Source organism: Glycine max, chromosome 6, assembly GCF_000004515.6.
Source record: "Glycine max cultivar Williams 82 chromosome 6, Glycine_max_v4.0, whole genome shotgun sequence".
NCBI lineage: Eukaryota > Viridiplantae > Streptophyta > Magnoliopsida > Fabales > Fabaceae > Glycine > Glycine max.
The window spans coordinates 3518784-3535781 of NC_038242.2; the positions used below are offsets into that span (position 1 = coordinate 3518784).

Genomic DNA, 16998 nt, shown 5'->3' on the forward strand with positions numbered 1-16998 from the left:
AAAATTTATCATTATTTTTCAAGAATGTATTTTACAGAGATTGAACCCAAGTCTTATTTCATAAATTCAACATGTGTTGTCAATGAGTTACATCTATTGGATCAAATATTAGGTATTTACATTGTAATACTTCAACTAGTTATTATAAAATTCAATAAACATAGGATACTTAAGATCTACTTGTGATTGAAAAGGATAAAAAATGTAATTATATAAAAAGTTTAACTGTCATAAACTAATAATTGTCATCCAATTACAAATTATTGATAATTGTCATCCAATTAAAAACTACTGTTGATATGAATTTTAAAAATAATTATTATAAAAATAAATAAATTTATCATATACATAATTATGATTATAAGACAATGTAAAATTATTTTATATTATTAGTATATAATTTATTTTTTCTTATATATAATAATTTATGATTAAATAACAATATAATAAAATTTCACACTAACAATGCATTTTAATTACATTTATATTTGTAAATATTTAATCTAAATTAATATTCCTTTATATTAAATAAAATATTAAAATGACATGATGTAATGAAGTAATAATTAATTTTAAACTTATATAAAATTTTATAAATTCAAGTTATTTTATTAAAATTTAAATCAAATAGTTGAATCAATAAAAATATAATTCTCAAATTATTTTTAGTGTTTGACACTTAGTCAATTAATCTTCTCAATCTCTTCATATATACACATCAACTGCAATATATTTTTTAATAAAAGAATTAAAAAATGCATATATTACAAAGTTTATTAAAGAATAACATAATTATACTTGATCTGCGTTGTTTAAATTTTTTTGAATAATTTTAAATCCTCATACAGTATTTTTCTATGAATTTATTACTTCTCTTGTATGTAAATGTTAAATGTATTTTATATTTTTAAGATATTAAATGTATTTATTTTAATTTAATTATTTTTTTTACAAGATAGTAGGAAAAAATATACGGGAATATAAAAAAATTTAGATGAATATAAATTTTTTTGCAATTTATTTTCACATCCTAATTCGGTTGGTAAGGACTAAGGAGTTAGTTGGATGTTAAAGAAAATAAAGGTTTATGCATGTCGTAACAGAGTAGGACCGGCCGATAGCAGCGGAATAAATGATAATGAGATTGAGACCAGACTACCTCATTACCCAACTAATAACTGCTATACGTCACCTAATGTTTTCTGATCCAATCACAATATATGGGGTACATTTTAACTTTTTTAACATGGAAACTTTTGTCAAAAAATATTTTATCATTATTAATTTGTACAGGTATGAAATCGATCTTTTAAAAGATGAATAATATGAGACGAATATAATAAATTTATAAAAATAGGTAAAAACACTAGTTAAGTCCTTAATATATTATTTAAGTGAATAAAAAAGAATTATTCAATTTTTTATTTGTATCTATAGATGTATGATAAAAAATAATAGAATTTAAAATATATTTAATGCGGTCACATTATTCACCCAGCACACAGTAGACAAATAGACAATCGCTTTAAATAAAACACTTTAGACATCTAAAGTTTGCATGTGGGGATAATTAGAAGCATTTAATAAAGTGCATTTATCGTTATCTAAACAATGTCCTTTATTTGGGTACATAAACAATGTCCTTGCAGTAAAAAAAAATGTCCTCGCAGTAAAAAAAAATGTCCTTGATTAGTACACTTGATATAATAATATGACCCACATATAAATATATAAATATATTTAATTGAAGGAAGGAAAATAAAACTGTAACAAAGAAGGTGCGGTCCTCAAGCAGATGTAAGCAAGCATCTTTTCCTTGATCGAGCACTAAATGCAAATTTTCCCATAGAAAAGAAATTAAAACATAGAAAATGTGCTTGCCCTTACAACAGTTTTCTACATTTAATAACCAAAATCAATTTGGTTTAAACCAAAAAAAGAATGTGTGCAATCATCTGTAAAATGTTATAGCTAGTGGTAGAGTCTGGAAATTGTGATATGGTGCTATCATTTTTTGACACATACCCTAGAACGATGAAGCAACTAAAGATAAATAAGCAATAGACTTTTTGCAAGATTAATTAATTCAATTGGGTTTAATGGGGTTCGAGGAAGTGTTGGATGAGGATGTAATAATGCAGTGGGGATACTAAGCATTTGCTTTGCCGTTCAAACCTTGGTAGTACGAATTATGAGACATTAAATACAAAAGGTACAAAAATCTTTTTCTGAGCAAACTGCGTTTGAGAACTTTGAAACGGTGCTCCAAACATGTTCTAACAGATGTCAAAAATGGCTTTCTTGTGAGTTCTTCAATGTTTATCATTTTTTTTTCCAATGAAACGTGTTAGATGGACAAATGACATGGAGAATAATCCACATGATATTAATAGCCAAGGATACATGTTGCATGATTTAGCGGAGCGAAGTTTCCAGAAATTTAATTAAAAATATTTAAAACTGTGAGGATTGTCTGAAATCATTTAAAATTATATAACTACTTAATTTTAACCGAAGGATAAGAATTTGTTTTTTTTTTTTAAAAAAAAACTAATGAAAGTGAAACTGTACTGCAGATTGAGTGAAAAAATGAGTTGAGTGTGTTGTTAAAAAGTTAGTACATCTTAACTTTTTTTTTTTGACAGGTTTTACATCTTAACTTCTAACACTAAGTGTTAATTAAAACTAATTTATTGGATCAAATTGCCCACCATGCATCCAAAACGAACTACAATTGGAATTGGATTGTCACCGCACTTGATTTTAAAGAACTTTACAAAAACCATTAACAGTTCCATGTACATTATCAGCCCTAACTCTATCACGATTTACATTGGCAAAACGTCAACAAGAGAAGGACTGAATTGTTAACCTGTCTCAAGAACGTCACCAACAAAACGTACACATATTTACCAAAGGAAAAAAAAAAACCCTATCTTCAATCAATAATTGAGAAATAGAAAAAGAAACCCAAAAACGAAAAGGAACGAACATATAAAATGATGAATCCTCACAAACTTTTCTGGTGGCCATGTTTCCCTGAATTATTGTCATTTGAATAAGCCTTGGAATCACCACTTCTTGGAGAAGCTAAATCTTCAGGATTCACCATCTTCACATCATTCAGCCACCCCCTAACATAATCTCTCTTCTTAGAATTCATCATCATCGATTTGTTTCTTGGTTTTGAACTATCATAATATTCACTCAATGTGGGGACCACATACCACACAACACAAGTGCAAAGTGTAGCAACCGATCTCCCAAGAACAACCAAAAAAACCAAAATCAACATCACAACCGCTGGCACATAGAAAGATGGTCTCTTCAACACGTTCCAAGAAAAGCTCAAATTCTTCTTCTTATGAGCTTCCAACTTATTGAGTTTTTGCTTCCTTTCTTCCAAGGTTGTTTCTTCAGAAGATTTCTCCAATTGCTCCGAGAAAGATGTTATGTGTCTTGCTTTGAGTTCTTCACTCTTGTGCTTCTTCTGATCCTTATTATTTTTTTTCACTTTGACCACTATGGGAACGAAATCATCATTGCTGGAATACGCAAACCGAACAAAAGATATGTCCTGAGGACTCATCTGTGAGTAAACCTTTTGCCTTCTCTCGTCAAGATCAGCCAAAAGTGCAGAAAACTTGTCTAAGCCTCGATTGGAGTATGGGTTTTTGTTAATATTCCTACTTTCTTTTCTCCTGGAGTACTTCTTGGGGCTTGAACATGGTACATCTTCTTCTTGGTGATGGAAACTGCCACAAATAAAATGGTTCAACATATGGAAATTTTGAAGAACAACAAAGATGGGTTTTGGTCAATTAACGTTGTTGGGTAGAGTTTTTTCGGAAGGTTTAAGATTATAGTGAAACAATGAAAAAGATGAGATGAGAAATGTATTTATTCATGGAGGAAAAGATGACTTGACTTTCCATTCAAATAATAAATCCAAAACACGCCTTAGGGTTAAAACAAAAGTTTGAAATTTAATCATGAAAAAGTTTCCAACGTGGCTATCTTCATCTTTGACTTATTCGAGAGAGAGAGAAAAAAAAGGGTTGCTTCATTGCTTAGGTTGTTTTTCTCTAACCATATATGTAATCCAATATTTTATAACATGACGATGGCGTAGAAAAATGAATTGTGGACAAGTTGTTGCTTGGGGAGGAGGGTGTTGATTAAATATTGAATAGGTCTATGTCATTCATTAGTAATAACGTATTCGACGTTAACGTTGACATTGACATTAATGCCGTCAATATTTTACTAGTATCAATCAATTAACCGTGTCTTATTGAAGGATGTAAGGAAAATAGGAAATTGGGTTTATCGAATCCTCAATCTGAAACTGGGCGGCAGCAGAAGGGGAATTATTATATGGTCTAATTTATAAAAATTAATTAATAATATATTTCATGAAAATTAGATGGGACTATATAGTCCAGTATCATGTAATAATTTCACGCAACAAAGGTAGTTAACAAGGAAAAAACCATAATGCTTTGGTTGGAAACACATTTTTTTAAATTAAGCAGCATTTAATTGCAACAAAATTTATTAATAGCATGTAATTTGATTTTGAATTTTTTTCATTTTAATTGGTATACAAAATAATCTAATCAAATACCTCACTGAAAAAATATATTCATAATATAACAAGATTTAAATGATTTCAATTTGATTTATGTTAATTGTTTGAATTGGACCCGTTTGATTAAACTTATCAAAAGTTAAATTTTTGTCTGAAAAATAATTTAATTTTAGAAATTTAATTTAAAGTAAATTTATTTTTCATTTAATTATAATCTTATCACTTTTTAAGATTATAATTTCGTTAATAACTTGAACAAGTACACTGACTAATTTTTAGAAATGATATTTATAAAATATGACTAAATTTCCATCGAAAAGATGAATCAATCTGCTTTAGTTTCATCTGTATATTCTTTATGGATGGTTTGTTTCTCTAATAATTCATATGGGGTATTTTACAAGAATAAACTTGTATGTGCAATTTCGCAAGTATAATTCATACATAACTTCTAATAACATGATTTAAATCTCTTAAGTAAGTTCTTCATTCAAATTTTAAATATTGATATAATCCAATTCAATCATAAATAATTTACATAAACAATTAATTTTTAGTTTTTATTTTGATTTATTTTTTAAAAGTAAGAAATAAATCATATAATAAAAAATAATTCAAAATGTCAAATATTTTATTTTATAAATTAATTTCTACAAGTTTGCAATTAATACAGTTCATTTTAGATTCAAATTGTTGAATTTTTACACAATATCATAACTAGCAATTATAAGTCACAACTAACTTATTTTCTTTAGTTGTGTTTTTTTAACTTTACTGGTGATGCCTTTTGCTTTTTTTTATCCTTCCACCCATTATTTATTGAAAATTTATTCTTTATATAAATAAAAGCTAGTATTGTTAGAACCAATCTCAAACCTGTGTAGAAATTCAGTGTAGTAAAATTTGCTCGTATTCAATAAATATTCAAATACAGATTGAGAACTAACACGGTAATCATTGACATGTTCAATTCAATGTCAAACTCAACTCAACATTTTCCTATTTTATATCCCTTAAGAAACAAGTGGCTCTGACACGCATTTTCAATTTTCATGACAGTCAACTGCGTTATTTTAACACATGTTTAGGGAACTATCCACGGCTTCTGGTGGAAGAAGGGTGCCTCTGACTAAATGATAGCAAAAATTAAAATGTGTCATTTTAATTCTTGAAATTATAAACAATTACTTTATTCTCTATCTTTAGAAAATGTACTTCAATTTAGTATATTGTGATATGAATAGATATTACTTAGTTCCCAAGCAAAACCCATCTCCAAGAAAAGATACACTTGATGCGATCATGAATTGACTTCAAAAAACAAACAAAAATCTCATTCAGAACTCTAAGCTACAGAATTATAATATTATACAAAGTTAGCCAAATCTTAAAATAGTTCTTTGGCCGTTGGACAAGCCCTGAATTAGCTAATATCTTGAAAGTAGTAACTCCCCTGCCTCCACTATGTTTTCATGATCTTTCATTACTACTAGGGCGAGAAATCCAAACTGTCACAATAAATTACCTGTGCAATAACTGCAACCAGAGTCACACGCTATAAGTAGAGTTCACCATGGTTTCATACGTCACAGAACACAAAATTGAAAGCAACTTAACAATGAATGAAGAAAGTAAAATTACTTACCAAGGTGTCATTCTCTTTCAATTATTTAGCTTTCTCCATCATTCATTATCATCATCCTTCATGTACTTCTCTTGCACTGCTGCAACTGTAAATTGCTGAATTAAGGGAAGCTCAGAATTCAAGTGAAACTTTGACCACGAAAATAAGCAACATAATTGATACATTCATGATTATCAGAACACTAATTAAGACTTCAGCATTAGCAAGCTCCAAAATGCAACTTAGAGACTATTGTTTTATTCCTTTTCATTATCCATGCATCCTTCATGAAGCCAGGGAAGTCATTTCACGGCATCATTGAAGACTTGGATTGATCACCCAAGTGATTTTCTAAAATCAAGACAATGTAGACTGAGCGTGTAATTCATGAGATTTGAGATCAATAATGCAACAAAGTATTTTTCCAATGGGATTGAGAGCAATGTCATAATTTCTATATCAGATTAAACATATAACACAAAGGAACTTTTTATTTATATAAATATATAATAGATCCTCAAGAGGATGAAATTCTAAATTATGGTTGAGCAATAATTGCTAATATGTCCACCTACCTGAACAGAGCTACAGAGCTCATTATGATGTCCAAAGACTAACAGGTCGGTCATGCAATGCTCCCATGAACAACTGATTTGAAAAATAGGACAATTTTCCCTCCCAGAACATTTCCTATGAGGTTTTACATGAATCCTCCATGTTTCAACCAGTCATTTCTGCCTACTAATGCATTTAATTCCCAGTCCACAATAATTTAGTTAATTGGTTCCCTAAAGGAAAGACAAATAGACAATTATTGTGTATATAATTTATATAGTGCCACATCATCACTGTTGATACTAGAGGCCTGCCAAAGAAGCAGTTAAAACTTAAAAACAGTATATGCATGGAAAGCAATGAACAATGGTAGTTCTATTACACAATATTACAAGTAATGGTACTTTCTATAGTAAATCATCCAGAGGTATCAGAATATACACATGAGGAAAAAAAGGATATCTATAATAATCCCAATCAACAGGACCAACCGCAATCTTGCTAAATTCAACTGCACTTGTTTCCATCCCAACAAATATGTACCCATTGCTTTTGTCTATCAGCTTCACTAAATTCCCTACACTCTCTTTGTCCTGAAAAGAGAAACTCCAACTTAGGATTCCAAACATTTGACACAAACAGATGAAAAACCTGGGCATAATTGGTGTACCTGAATATCTAAGGTTGAAAAGCTTACAAGACTGAAGTTTTCAATAACATCACATAATTCCTTTGTGAGCTTTCTGCAAATATAATTATTATATATAGTACTCAGAATATAAAAAAAAAAATGTCTATCTTAAGGATTAATTAGAGAACACAAGGTAAACAACAAGAAAGAGTTAATTATGATGCATACTGACAAAATTTTCTTTCCATCTGACCCATTTAAACCATCCTTAATAACCATTTCCAACATTTTACTTCAAATTGTAGGCTGGCTAGCATTCAAAATGTACTCAGAAAGAATAATAAAATATGGACCCTAAACATCAACCAGGGAATTTGATTCATTCACTCACCCACATTGGCATATTTCAACATCTGGACAGATTGGATCCTAGCAAATTATAAACATTTCAAGTGAGGCAAATGAACAAATAAATGACCCAATCAACACATTTTTTTTCATTTTTTTTATATACATTTGCTGCACATTTGTCATTATAAGTTGACACAAGCCTATAACCAATGAGAAATCATAGAATTGAACTTTAGGTGTATGAATATTTATTTCATATTTTAGCCTAGTATCTCTCCATCAAAGAGAGAGCTGTTGACAGAAGCACTAAAATTTAAAATCTGCGTCTTTATTCCTGTTTGTCTCATGGAGTATACAGAACCTATTAAAAACAACGTAACATTGCAACAATTCAAAATGGCATTAATGGCCAGGGTAAACAAGATAAATACTATTAGAAACAAAAGCAAGGTTAGCAGGCAAAGAATCACCACATAGCACATCACACCTGTACTTAGCAGAGCGAGGATCCTGATCAAGATGGTATTGTAAATATGACAAGTCTTGCACGTCTGTATAGAAATCAAGGTTAAAGGCTGCAATAATCAAACATAAAGTCAGCATGAAAATCTGTCACTGTAACCAGGATAAAATAAAATACATCTAACCCCTGAAATCTAAAAATAAGTAATTACCACACCTAGCTTTCCATAGCTCTCAATTAAATCAATTTTTGACAAGACATTTATGTGAGGGAGTTCTAGATGTAGCATTGTGGACAAGGATAAAAGCAATGCACTAATATACTTCCCAGGGTCACTGCAAAGATGGGCATCAATCAAATGCACTGCAGTTAACTGCATAGATAACATATACATGAGTTCTTAAAATAACATATGGTTCGACATCAGCAAGACATAAAGGACAGAACTATACCCTTAGGTTCAATTTCTTTATGAGCTTCAGGATGACATTCTTGGCACTTGAATGGAGAAAAAAAAGTTCCACTTGGCCAGGAAAATCAAAGAGTAGGTAGTGATCTAAAATGTGAATACTATCGTCAGGTTACTAGAGTGTGCGAACTGAACAAGTAGAGCAATAGTTTGTAGTCTATATAAGGATAATGTTGGAATTTATAGTGTGATTATTTAGCCTACATCTAGAAATTAAGGCATGATAATGCACTGACCTTTCAGAAGAGGTTCCAATTTTGCTTCCAACCAGTCAATATTTTTCTCAAGATAATCCATACAATACACAAGACCTGCTTGTACAAGACAATAGAAACTTCAGAATACGTACACAGTAAGGCAAAATACCTTTTACAAGAACCATTGATTTGCATACTGAGTAACTTGTTGAATTTCTTGTCATGCATAATCAAGAAGACCATCAGCCTGTGTCTACACTTTTGGCAGTTCAACACCCACAGTACTATGGGTTTCATGACATTATAAATGCAAATTTCTTAAAATAAATAAACAATTTAAACAAGAAAAAAAGGAACCAGCTTACCCCCATTTGGTCCAAGCGAATGTTCCACCATTACATCACTTAGTTTCACAAGATCCTCAATGTTCACAGCACAATCATATCTATATTCTTTATTAGGGGAAACAATAATAATTGAACTATACAACTAAAATGTGACATGTATCAATTGAACTATACAACTAAAATTTAACACCTTTGAGAAAAATGATGTCTGAAAGAGGTAAAGGGAAGGATACGGTAACGAATCATTAGCAGGATCCAAATTGATAACAGCAACCTTCCTACATTCCAAGAGCAGCACATTTAAGGCAAACACAAAACCCAAATTAGTAGAAAACTAACAATTAACATAATAAAAACATATTCTATGTTATCTCCCTTTAGAGAGTAAGGCTTACCTTCCAATAAGACTAAGAAACTGAGACATGCCATTGCAGTAAGTTGTTTTGCCAGAGCCAGGAGGACCAACCACTATTTGCCCAAACACCATTTTCCTTCCTTCCTTTCTTATGACCAAATGCTATTTCCCTAAATAATAAAAACTAAAAACTTAAATAAGTAAAATTGACCTTGTAAAAGGACAACACAGAATCTGAGCAACTGATTTAACCAAAACAGCCAGGCGTTTTATCAAACAATCTATGTGCAACCAAGTAAAAGAAGCTACAGGATAAAAGTAAAGAAACAAACCAGCTTAACTTTGCATTATACTATATAACCAGAAGCAGAAATTGTAAGCACTAAGATGAACATCTATCTCTATTGGCAAACCTCACACAGACATCAAATGTAAAACCCAACCCAACAATTATTTTAAATTATCTGACAAAAATAATAAGTTATCCAAATTGTTGATCCTTAATAAAAAAAATTGTGGACAAAACAACACCATCTATGACTCAAACAACTATATTCCGACGGAGCCTTCACAATCAACAATGATGATTAAAATGAACAAACAGAAGTGGTGCACACTGCACTCCCGACACCTTACACAGTTATTCGCCAAAGCACCCATACCTATCAGTGGTGAATGCTAATGCCAAAGCTAAATCCCCATTACTTAACCAATTTATCTTTCACATTTCAACTGTGAAATTTTGTTAAATCGAGTATATACGAAGGTAATCAGTGAGAACGGTTAGTAGAAACAAACTGAAAAGGGAGTTATAAGGTTGGCTTGGTGATAAAAGGAGAAGGGAGGAAGGGAAAGGTCCTGGGTTGATTGACAAAAAACTAACAATTAACAACTAAAATTTGCCAATACAAAAAAAAAAAAAAAAAAAAACTGAAAATAAAAATTTGAAAACAAAAAATTAGGATGAGAGAGGGATTTTGCTCCAATTAGAGAATTCAACAACATAAAAATCCACATCGTTAATCAAATGTGAACAACCAACAACCTTTCCTATGAGACGAAAAAGGAAAACAGTGGACTTAAAAACCGATCCGGTCAAGGCACTGTGTCACTGCAGCGAGTGAGTCACTGACTGAGCTGCATGACTCGGTCTGTATTAAAAAAATATGAAAATGTTTGTTTACACATGCATTAAACCCACCGCACTGATTAAGAACTTACTAAGAAGTAAGAAGAGCAACAAACTAAGAGCACCGTACCTTGTTAACTGGAAGCGGCTGAGGCGTGCGACGGTGGGAGCTTGCGCCGACGAGTGCGAGTGCAGTTGAGTAGAAGGAAGGTGGTTCGAGCCTTTGAGGTCGACGGCGCCGGTGGAACGATGGTGGTCCGATTCGACGGTCCGGATTTTAAAATAGTCCTCGCGTCTATTAGGATAGCAAAACAATATGAAAAAAAACGTTCTTCTACTCTTTACTACTAGCACTAGGTAAAGGCGTAAAGCCCGATAACTCAGATAAATAACTATTTTAAATAAAAGAAGAAAAATAAAAAAGGGGCATTCCGAGAATCGAACTCGGGACCTCTCGCACCCAAAGCGAGAATCATACCACTAGACCAAATGCCCTCTATATACCTATTTCATTTAAAAATAAAAAAGTAAACTGGATGTAAAATGTGAAGTTGCAGAGTGTGGGACAATAAACATATGAAACCCTAGCTGTCATCATAGTTGGAGTGCTACTAAAGATTGCACTTGCACACACCAAACCCCATCATTGTAGGTACTTTGTGCTAAATTATACACCCTGACGTTGATCTCTGAACTTTTCCATAAACAAATAAAATCCCCACACCAATATATTTTACTCCGACAATGGTAACCGTAAAAGTAATGCAACTAATGAAAATCCAAGGTTTCTATACAGTTAATAGTAAGGGTTGCATTGCAATCCATCCCTTGTAACTCAAGGAAAATATTTGAAATGAGAGATTCGAGAATGAAAGCAAGCCAGCTAGATGTTGAACGATGCAGTGCCATATGGAACCCCACATTACAAAGTGGCTTTCAAATCTAATGCGTATATTTAATAATAAGAGATCTATTTTATTTAACAGAAACTAACTCTATTTTATATTGATTAATTAAGGACTTAGTTGGAGACTTTGGCGATTCTTTAATTTAGTTCAAGGATACAATAATAGATGGAAAGGACTCTGCAAAAAGATTTAGGTCAAACGCCAGAGAGTTATGGTCGGTAGGGTCATGTTGTCCACCTATCTTACATTATATTATATGTAACATTATGATTCTCCATCTTCCAATCTTAATAAATATAAATTTAATAATGATGGCACGAGGCAGTTATAGGAAAAAAAAAGGATCTTGTAATTTTATTTTCTTTTTCTCTATGCCACCGTAATTGGAAGTTACTGTAGTCTGTACTTGACTAAAAAGTTAAACTTCATATTTTTTTTTGTTGCGTATATGTTGTTATTATGGTTTGTTTCTTGTCCTTTAGTTTGTACGCCATTTAACTTGAAACAGTTGAAGACATTAAAAAACTGTAGGAGAAAATGCTAGTTAGGACTTAGGTGGTTAAAATATTGGACAAAATGATTGTCAACGACAGTATATTTGTTGGGGTGTCTGCTTTTTGTCTCCTGCCTCCTACATTTCACCACCCCCTTTATCCTTATCTCCTCTCTTCTTCATTTGTTCTGCTCTTCCCCTCTATTTAAAGCTCACACAAAGGGATCATATACCTTGGTTGCACTTTGGTAAGGTGAGAGAATAGGAAAAAGGGAAATATGGCATTTGCAGGAACAACTCAGAAGTGCATGGCTTGTGACAAAACAGTTTATCTGGTTGATAAGTTGACAGCAGATAACCGAGTGTACCATAAGGCTTGCTTCAGATGCCACCACTGCAAAGGAACACTCAAGGTCTCTCTCTCTCTCTCTCTCTCTCTTATGCACTCTTTGGATTTGTATCTACAGATATATATAATAATAATGATAATTCTTCATGGTTATGTAGCGTTTGACTCTAGTTGTTCAGATCTTTCTGTACCTGGATCTGGTGTCTCTAGTTGATCATCTGAACAAACCAGTGGCATCAATTTTAGCACTTGCTTTGATTGATTGTTCTGTGTTTTTAAAATTAAGCATTTTCATTACAAGACACTTCCTGTGAGGACTCTTACCTGTTCTTGATATTGTTGTAATTTTTTTTCTCTTAATTTTCTTTCCAAAAACTCGCCTGGATTTCATTTTGTCGAATTATGAACCAGCTTTTGAAATTAAAAAGTGAAAAAACATGTATTATACCTCAGAATACAATCCATCCAAATTTAGATTGGCAAATCTATCTACTTGTGCTCATTTATTTTCTTTTATTTTTTGATTGATGAGGTGGATGGATCTAACTCTGCCTCCTCCCTTTTACGAGAAATTACAGTCTTGGCCAATTACCACGTGATGCATTATTAACTCCTTTTCATAAATTAAAAATTGATTATACTAATAATTTAGGACAACATAATTCTGAACTATACAATAATTTTTTTCCCTTTTACTGTTTTTCCACTAAAACTGAAATTGGTTTGGCAATCTTTAGTTTTTGGTTGATATGGTTTAATTTGTAGATGTTCTGTTAGTTTTCAAAAACTGGCTATGGCAAATAATATTGGTACCTCTTTGCCTTCTTGTGTATTGAGGTGTGTAACTGGATTTAATTTTATAAAGTTTACTCACAGAGTATTGTACTTTTAATTGCAGCTTAGCAACTATAACTCTTTTGAGGGGGTTCTTTACTGCAGGCCACACTTCGACCAACTGTTCAAAAGAACTGGTAGTCTTGACAAAAGCTTCGAAGGTAACAAAGGATCAAAATCCTATTATTCAAAGCCTCACTAACTCTATTTTTCAAATGGGTCACTTATCTTTACTTCCTTTTGGCTTATTAGGGACACCAAAAATTGCTAAACCAGAAAAAACCGGGGAAGAGGTAACCAATCTTAAATCTAAATACCTACTGATGCGCAACAAAACACCTTAGCAGCACACCCTTTAGAACACATTTTTTATCATTGGTTTAAATATATTTGGAATCACAAAGTTTTGTATTTTCAATTCTTATTTAATGAGAGTTACTCATGACTTTGTAGTTTCAAATAAACTCTAAGCAATAGTGGAGAATGTGTTAAAGAATGTAGCCACAACTCAAAGCATTTATCTAATTTTTGAGCTGTTTTTAATCAGAAACCTGCAGCAACCAAAGTCTCAAGTATGTTTGGTGGAACTAGAGATAAATGTGCCGGTTGTCAAAAAACAGTGTATCCCACTGAAAAGGTAATAACACAACCATAATTTTTGTCCATTAAGGCATTTTTGTGCCACATTCATAAGTGCAAAGCATCGATTGCACCTCCTTCTCTAACCCAAAACCTTGATGCAAAGTGCTAAAATTTCTGCTTCAGAAAGGAATATTAAGTTTTTTTATGTTTGGAGTCCTTACTATCAATTAAGTGATGACATGACATCATCTTAGCTGCTAATTATATTAAGTTTTATATATTACACAAACTAAATCAGTGTTTTGAAATGGTGTAGGTTACTGTGAATGGAACTCCTTATCACAAGAGTTGTTTCAAATGCACTCATGGAGGGTGTGTTATTAGTCCCTCCAACTACATTGCACACGAGGGCAAACTCTACTGCAAGCACCACCACGTCCAACTGATCAAGGAGAAGGGTAATTTAAGCCAACTTGAAGGTGACCATGAGAAGAGTGCAGAGCAAGAGAAAATCAACGGTGAAGTAGTTGCAGCTGAGACATGAAATGAAATGAAATGAAATGCTTGAGTTATCACAGATGAATATTCCCTTCCTCAAGTTCCATATTTCTGTATCATGTGTTTATGCTATCTCTCCTGCTTTGCCAATATGGAGTCCATAATGCTCTTGAAAAATATGGTACTCCCTTTTTTTGTGGTTGGGGTGTGTGCAAATCCATCGTTTTGTTTTCTGTTGTTGTGAAGTTGTGGATTCTAAAAATGAGACTTAATGGCATGCAATTCTGAATATGTGATTCAGAAGCCAGTGCTACTGAATTTCTTTGAACTCTCTCTTTATTCATATTGATACATATACATACATCATCCTAATCTCCGAATGTCATTTCCCACCTACCAAATTATCACCCAAATATATGATGAATGCAACCAACTTGCTATTTCGACTCTGCAGATTGTTGAACATATGCAGAGTCCGGTGCATTCTAAGATGGTGGTAAAACCCGGACCAGTTTTTCAACTGGGTCATTTTTGTTATAAATTAGTAAAAAAAAAAAAAAAAGTGATTCAAATGTAAAATGTAATAATTGTGAATACTTTGTTTTAGATTAAAAAATAAATCCCCTAAAAAATTAAAAAATAAATAAATTTTGGTGAATATAAAATAATTTTATATCATAATTCAATTATAATTCATAATATATGATTATTTTATTGATTTTTATACTAATTATTTTTAAAATTATATTAATAGTAATTATAATTAGATGATAGTATAAATTATTAAATTGTGCAAATCAATTTATATTTATATTTGTGATTTGAAAATCATAAATCAATTTTATCATGATTATTAAACTCAAAATAATTTAATGATTATTTTCTAGAGATTTAAAAAACGTAGAAGTTAATTTATATTTATATCCAATAACAAAAATCAATTTGAAATAAGTAGTTGATTTCATGAAAAATTATGCGAAATAGTTTATCAGTTTTTTTTTTTTATTTCTGATTATAAACATAAAATTCTAAAACTATTTTTTAAAAAATTATTGTTTTGTGATAAAAAAAAAGTAATTAAACCAATGCAGATAAATAAATAAATAAGAAAATTACCCGAACCTCTCTAAAGTTTGTTTACGCCAGAGAGAGAAGGTTGGCATAACCAAAGCACAAATTTCAAGGAGTTTTCTATAGATTTAAAAAATGAAAAAGGTATTTGATGTAATAAGGACAAACTCAGGGATCCATATAATTTAATCTAAATAAATTAAACATGATCAGATATAATTTCCTTTAAGGATTTTCATATAATTGCTAATTAATATTTGTGGGAGAATTTACCTTTAATACGTATTTCTCTAAACTCTCCATTTTATATATATATATATATATATATATATATATATATATATATATATTACCTAGATTCAAATCAAAATCTTGCTAAGGAGACCAAACTAATGATATATTGATATTTTTCTTTTATACCATGACATTTGTGCAAGGTATTCATCGGTTTGCTAATGACTAAAATCCGTTAAATAACTTATATTAGTCATTTTTAGTGAGATTTTTCTTTTCAATCATTTTTTTCATCAACAAGACTCGAACCTTGTTTAAGGAGACCGAGTCTAGTATCACTTGGATCAACGACTTGTTGGTATCATATAATAACATGCAGGAGTAAAAGTAGGTGAAATTGTCCATTAGGAACTCATGGCTCGGCTTGTTTAAGGTCTAGAGTGACCCAACTCATTTAACAAAAAGATCAAACTTAAACTTTTTAAAAAAACTTATTTAGTTAAATAGGTCAAGTCACAAGCCTTAAAAAAATATTAAGTGTGACAGATCGACCTATTTAGTAATAATATTTTATATAAAAATTATTATTAATATGATATAAAATATTATAATTATTTTAGTAATTTGATGATTTGAATTATTTTAGTTAATGTTTAAAGTATGTTAATTCGGATAAGTATAGATGGATAGTAAAAATTTAAATTTTTCTTTTGGTGAGACTTAAAAAACTTTAGTAACATGTTATATCTAATGTTTGTAGGCCAATTTTATCCATATCTTATGGTTTAAAATTGTTTTATTGTTTATAATGAAAAAATTTGTTTTTATTTAAAAAATAATATTATTTTTTACATTTTTTAATATGAAACAAGTTTTAAATGACTAATAGGTATGAAGAATTTTTAGATAGATCAAACTCAAGTCTAAAAATAGAGTTATGATGAATAATAGATTCAAATTTAAACTATAAAAGTATAAAATAGATCAAATTAAACTTAGGTAAAAGTCCATCTAAGTAAACCAATTTCCAACAATTTCCACCATGCCACATCCTCATAAGAGTACGTAGCATCCAGCCATTGCACCTGTAGCGCCTCGCTATTGATAAAAAATAAAATATCTTAATTAAAAAAATAATATAACTAAAATCATAAATTTAAAAAAATGAACGCACTAAAATTACATTCAAACCTTAAATATATAAATTACTTTAGGAATAACATCTATCGGTTCTACATAATAATAACACTCTAAAATTTATGTAGTATTAAGTTGTACCCCACAAGAATGAGATAATAATAAACTGAATAAAGTTCC

General features: G+C 30.9%; 3 protein-coding genes and 1 non-coding gene across 8 annotated transcripts; 1 reads left to right on the forward strand and 3 right to left on the reverse strand.

Moving 5' to 3' along the window:
* Positions 1 to 2740: 2740 nt before the first annotated feature.
* Positions 2741 to 4057, reverse strand: LOC102659758 (uncharacterized). The gene has a single exon (XM_006581206.4). The coding sequence runs from the start codon at positions 3779 to 3781 to the stop codon at positions 3011 to 3013; it is 771 nt and encodes a 256-aa protein (XP_006581269.2). The 5' UTR covers positions 3782 to 4057; the 3' UTR covers positions 2741 to 3010.
* Positions 4058 to 5865: 1808 nt separating this feature from the next.
* LOC100799782 (GPN-loop GTPase QQT1) lies at positions 5866 to 11085 on the reverse strand. 5 transcript variants are annotated; one of them, XM_014777257.3, is made up of 13 exons: positions 10843 to 11084; positions 10629 to 10734; positions 9624 to 9753; positions 9462 to 9506; positions 9247 to 9326; positions 8921 to 8995; positions 8668 to 8771; positions 8432 to 8588; positions 8240 to 8327; positions 7441 to 7513; positions 7233 to 7363; positions 6237 to 6323; positions 5866 to 6127 (listed from the first exon to the last, which is right to left on the reverse strand). In XM_014777257.3, the coding sequence occupies exons 3-12, from the start codon at positions 9713 to 9715 to the stop codon at positions 6275 to 6277; spliced, it is 894 nt and encodes a 297-aa protein (XP_014632743.1). In that variant the 5' UTR covers positions 9716 to 9753; positions 10629 to 10734; positions 10843 to 11084; the 3' UTR covers positions 5866 to 6127; positions 6237 to 6274. The 5 variants fall into 5 exon arrangements, with proteins under 5 accessions (XP_014632743.1, XP_040872201.1, XP_014632742.1 ...); XM_041016267.1 differs by lacking the exon at positions 10629 to 10734 and having other exon boundaries at positions 5866 to 6116; XM_014777256.3 differs by lacking the exon at positions 10629 to 10734 and having other exon boundaries at positions 9624 to 9767.
* A 50-nt stretch (positions 11086 to 11135) lies between these two features.
* TRNAP-UGG (transfer RNA proline (anticodon UGG)) lies at positions 11136 to 11207 on the reverse strand. Its single transcript has one exon. It is a non-coding gene; the product is annotated as a tRNA-Pro (tRNA).
* A 1142-nt stretch (positions 11208 to 12349) lies between these two features.
* Positions 12350 to 14520, forward strand: LOC100499957 (uncharacterized). The gene is given in 5 exon segments (NM_001251651.2): positions 12350 to 12526; positions 13361 to 13457; positions 13549 to 13589; positions 13844 to 13933; positions 14195 to 14520. Coding segments are annotated over 5 exon segments (591 nt in total). The 5' UTR covers positions 12350 to 12391; the 3' UTR covers positions 14423 to 14520.
* The last annotated feature ends 2478 nt before the right edge of the window (positions 14521 to 16998 follow it).

Excerpts from the sequence above, each read along its gene's own strand:
- LOC100799782 (XM_041016267.1), bottom strand. The coding sequence starts at position 9,715 with ATGGTGTTTGGGCAAATAGTGGTTGGTCCTCCTGGCTCTGGCAAAACA. Across the intron at positions 8,996-9,246 it reads TTCGCTTGGACCAAATGGGG|GTCTTGTGTATTGTATGGAT; the intron begins GTAAGCTGGTTC and ends TTGTACAAGCAG. Across the intron at positions 8,589-8,667 it reads TAAAGAAATTGAACCTAAGG|TTAACTGCAGTGCATTTGAT; the intron begins GTATAGTTCTGT and ends TTATCTATGCAG.
- LOC102659758 (XM_006581206.4), bottom strand. The coding sequence starts at position 3,781 with ATGTTGAACCATTTTATTTGTGGCAGTTTCCATCACCAAGAAGAAGAT.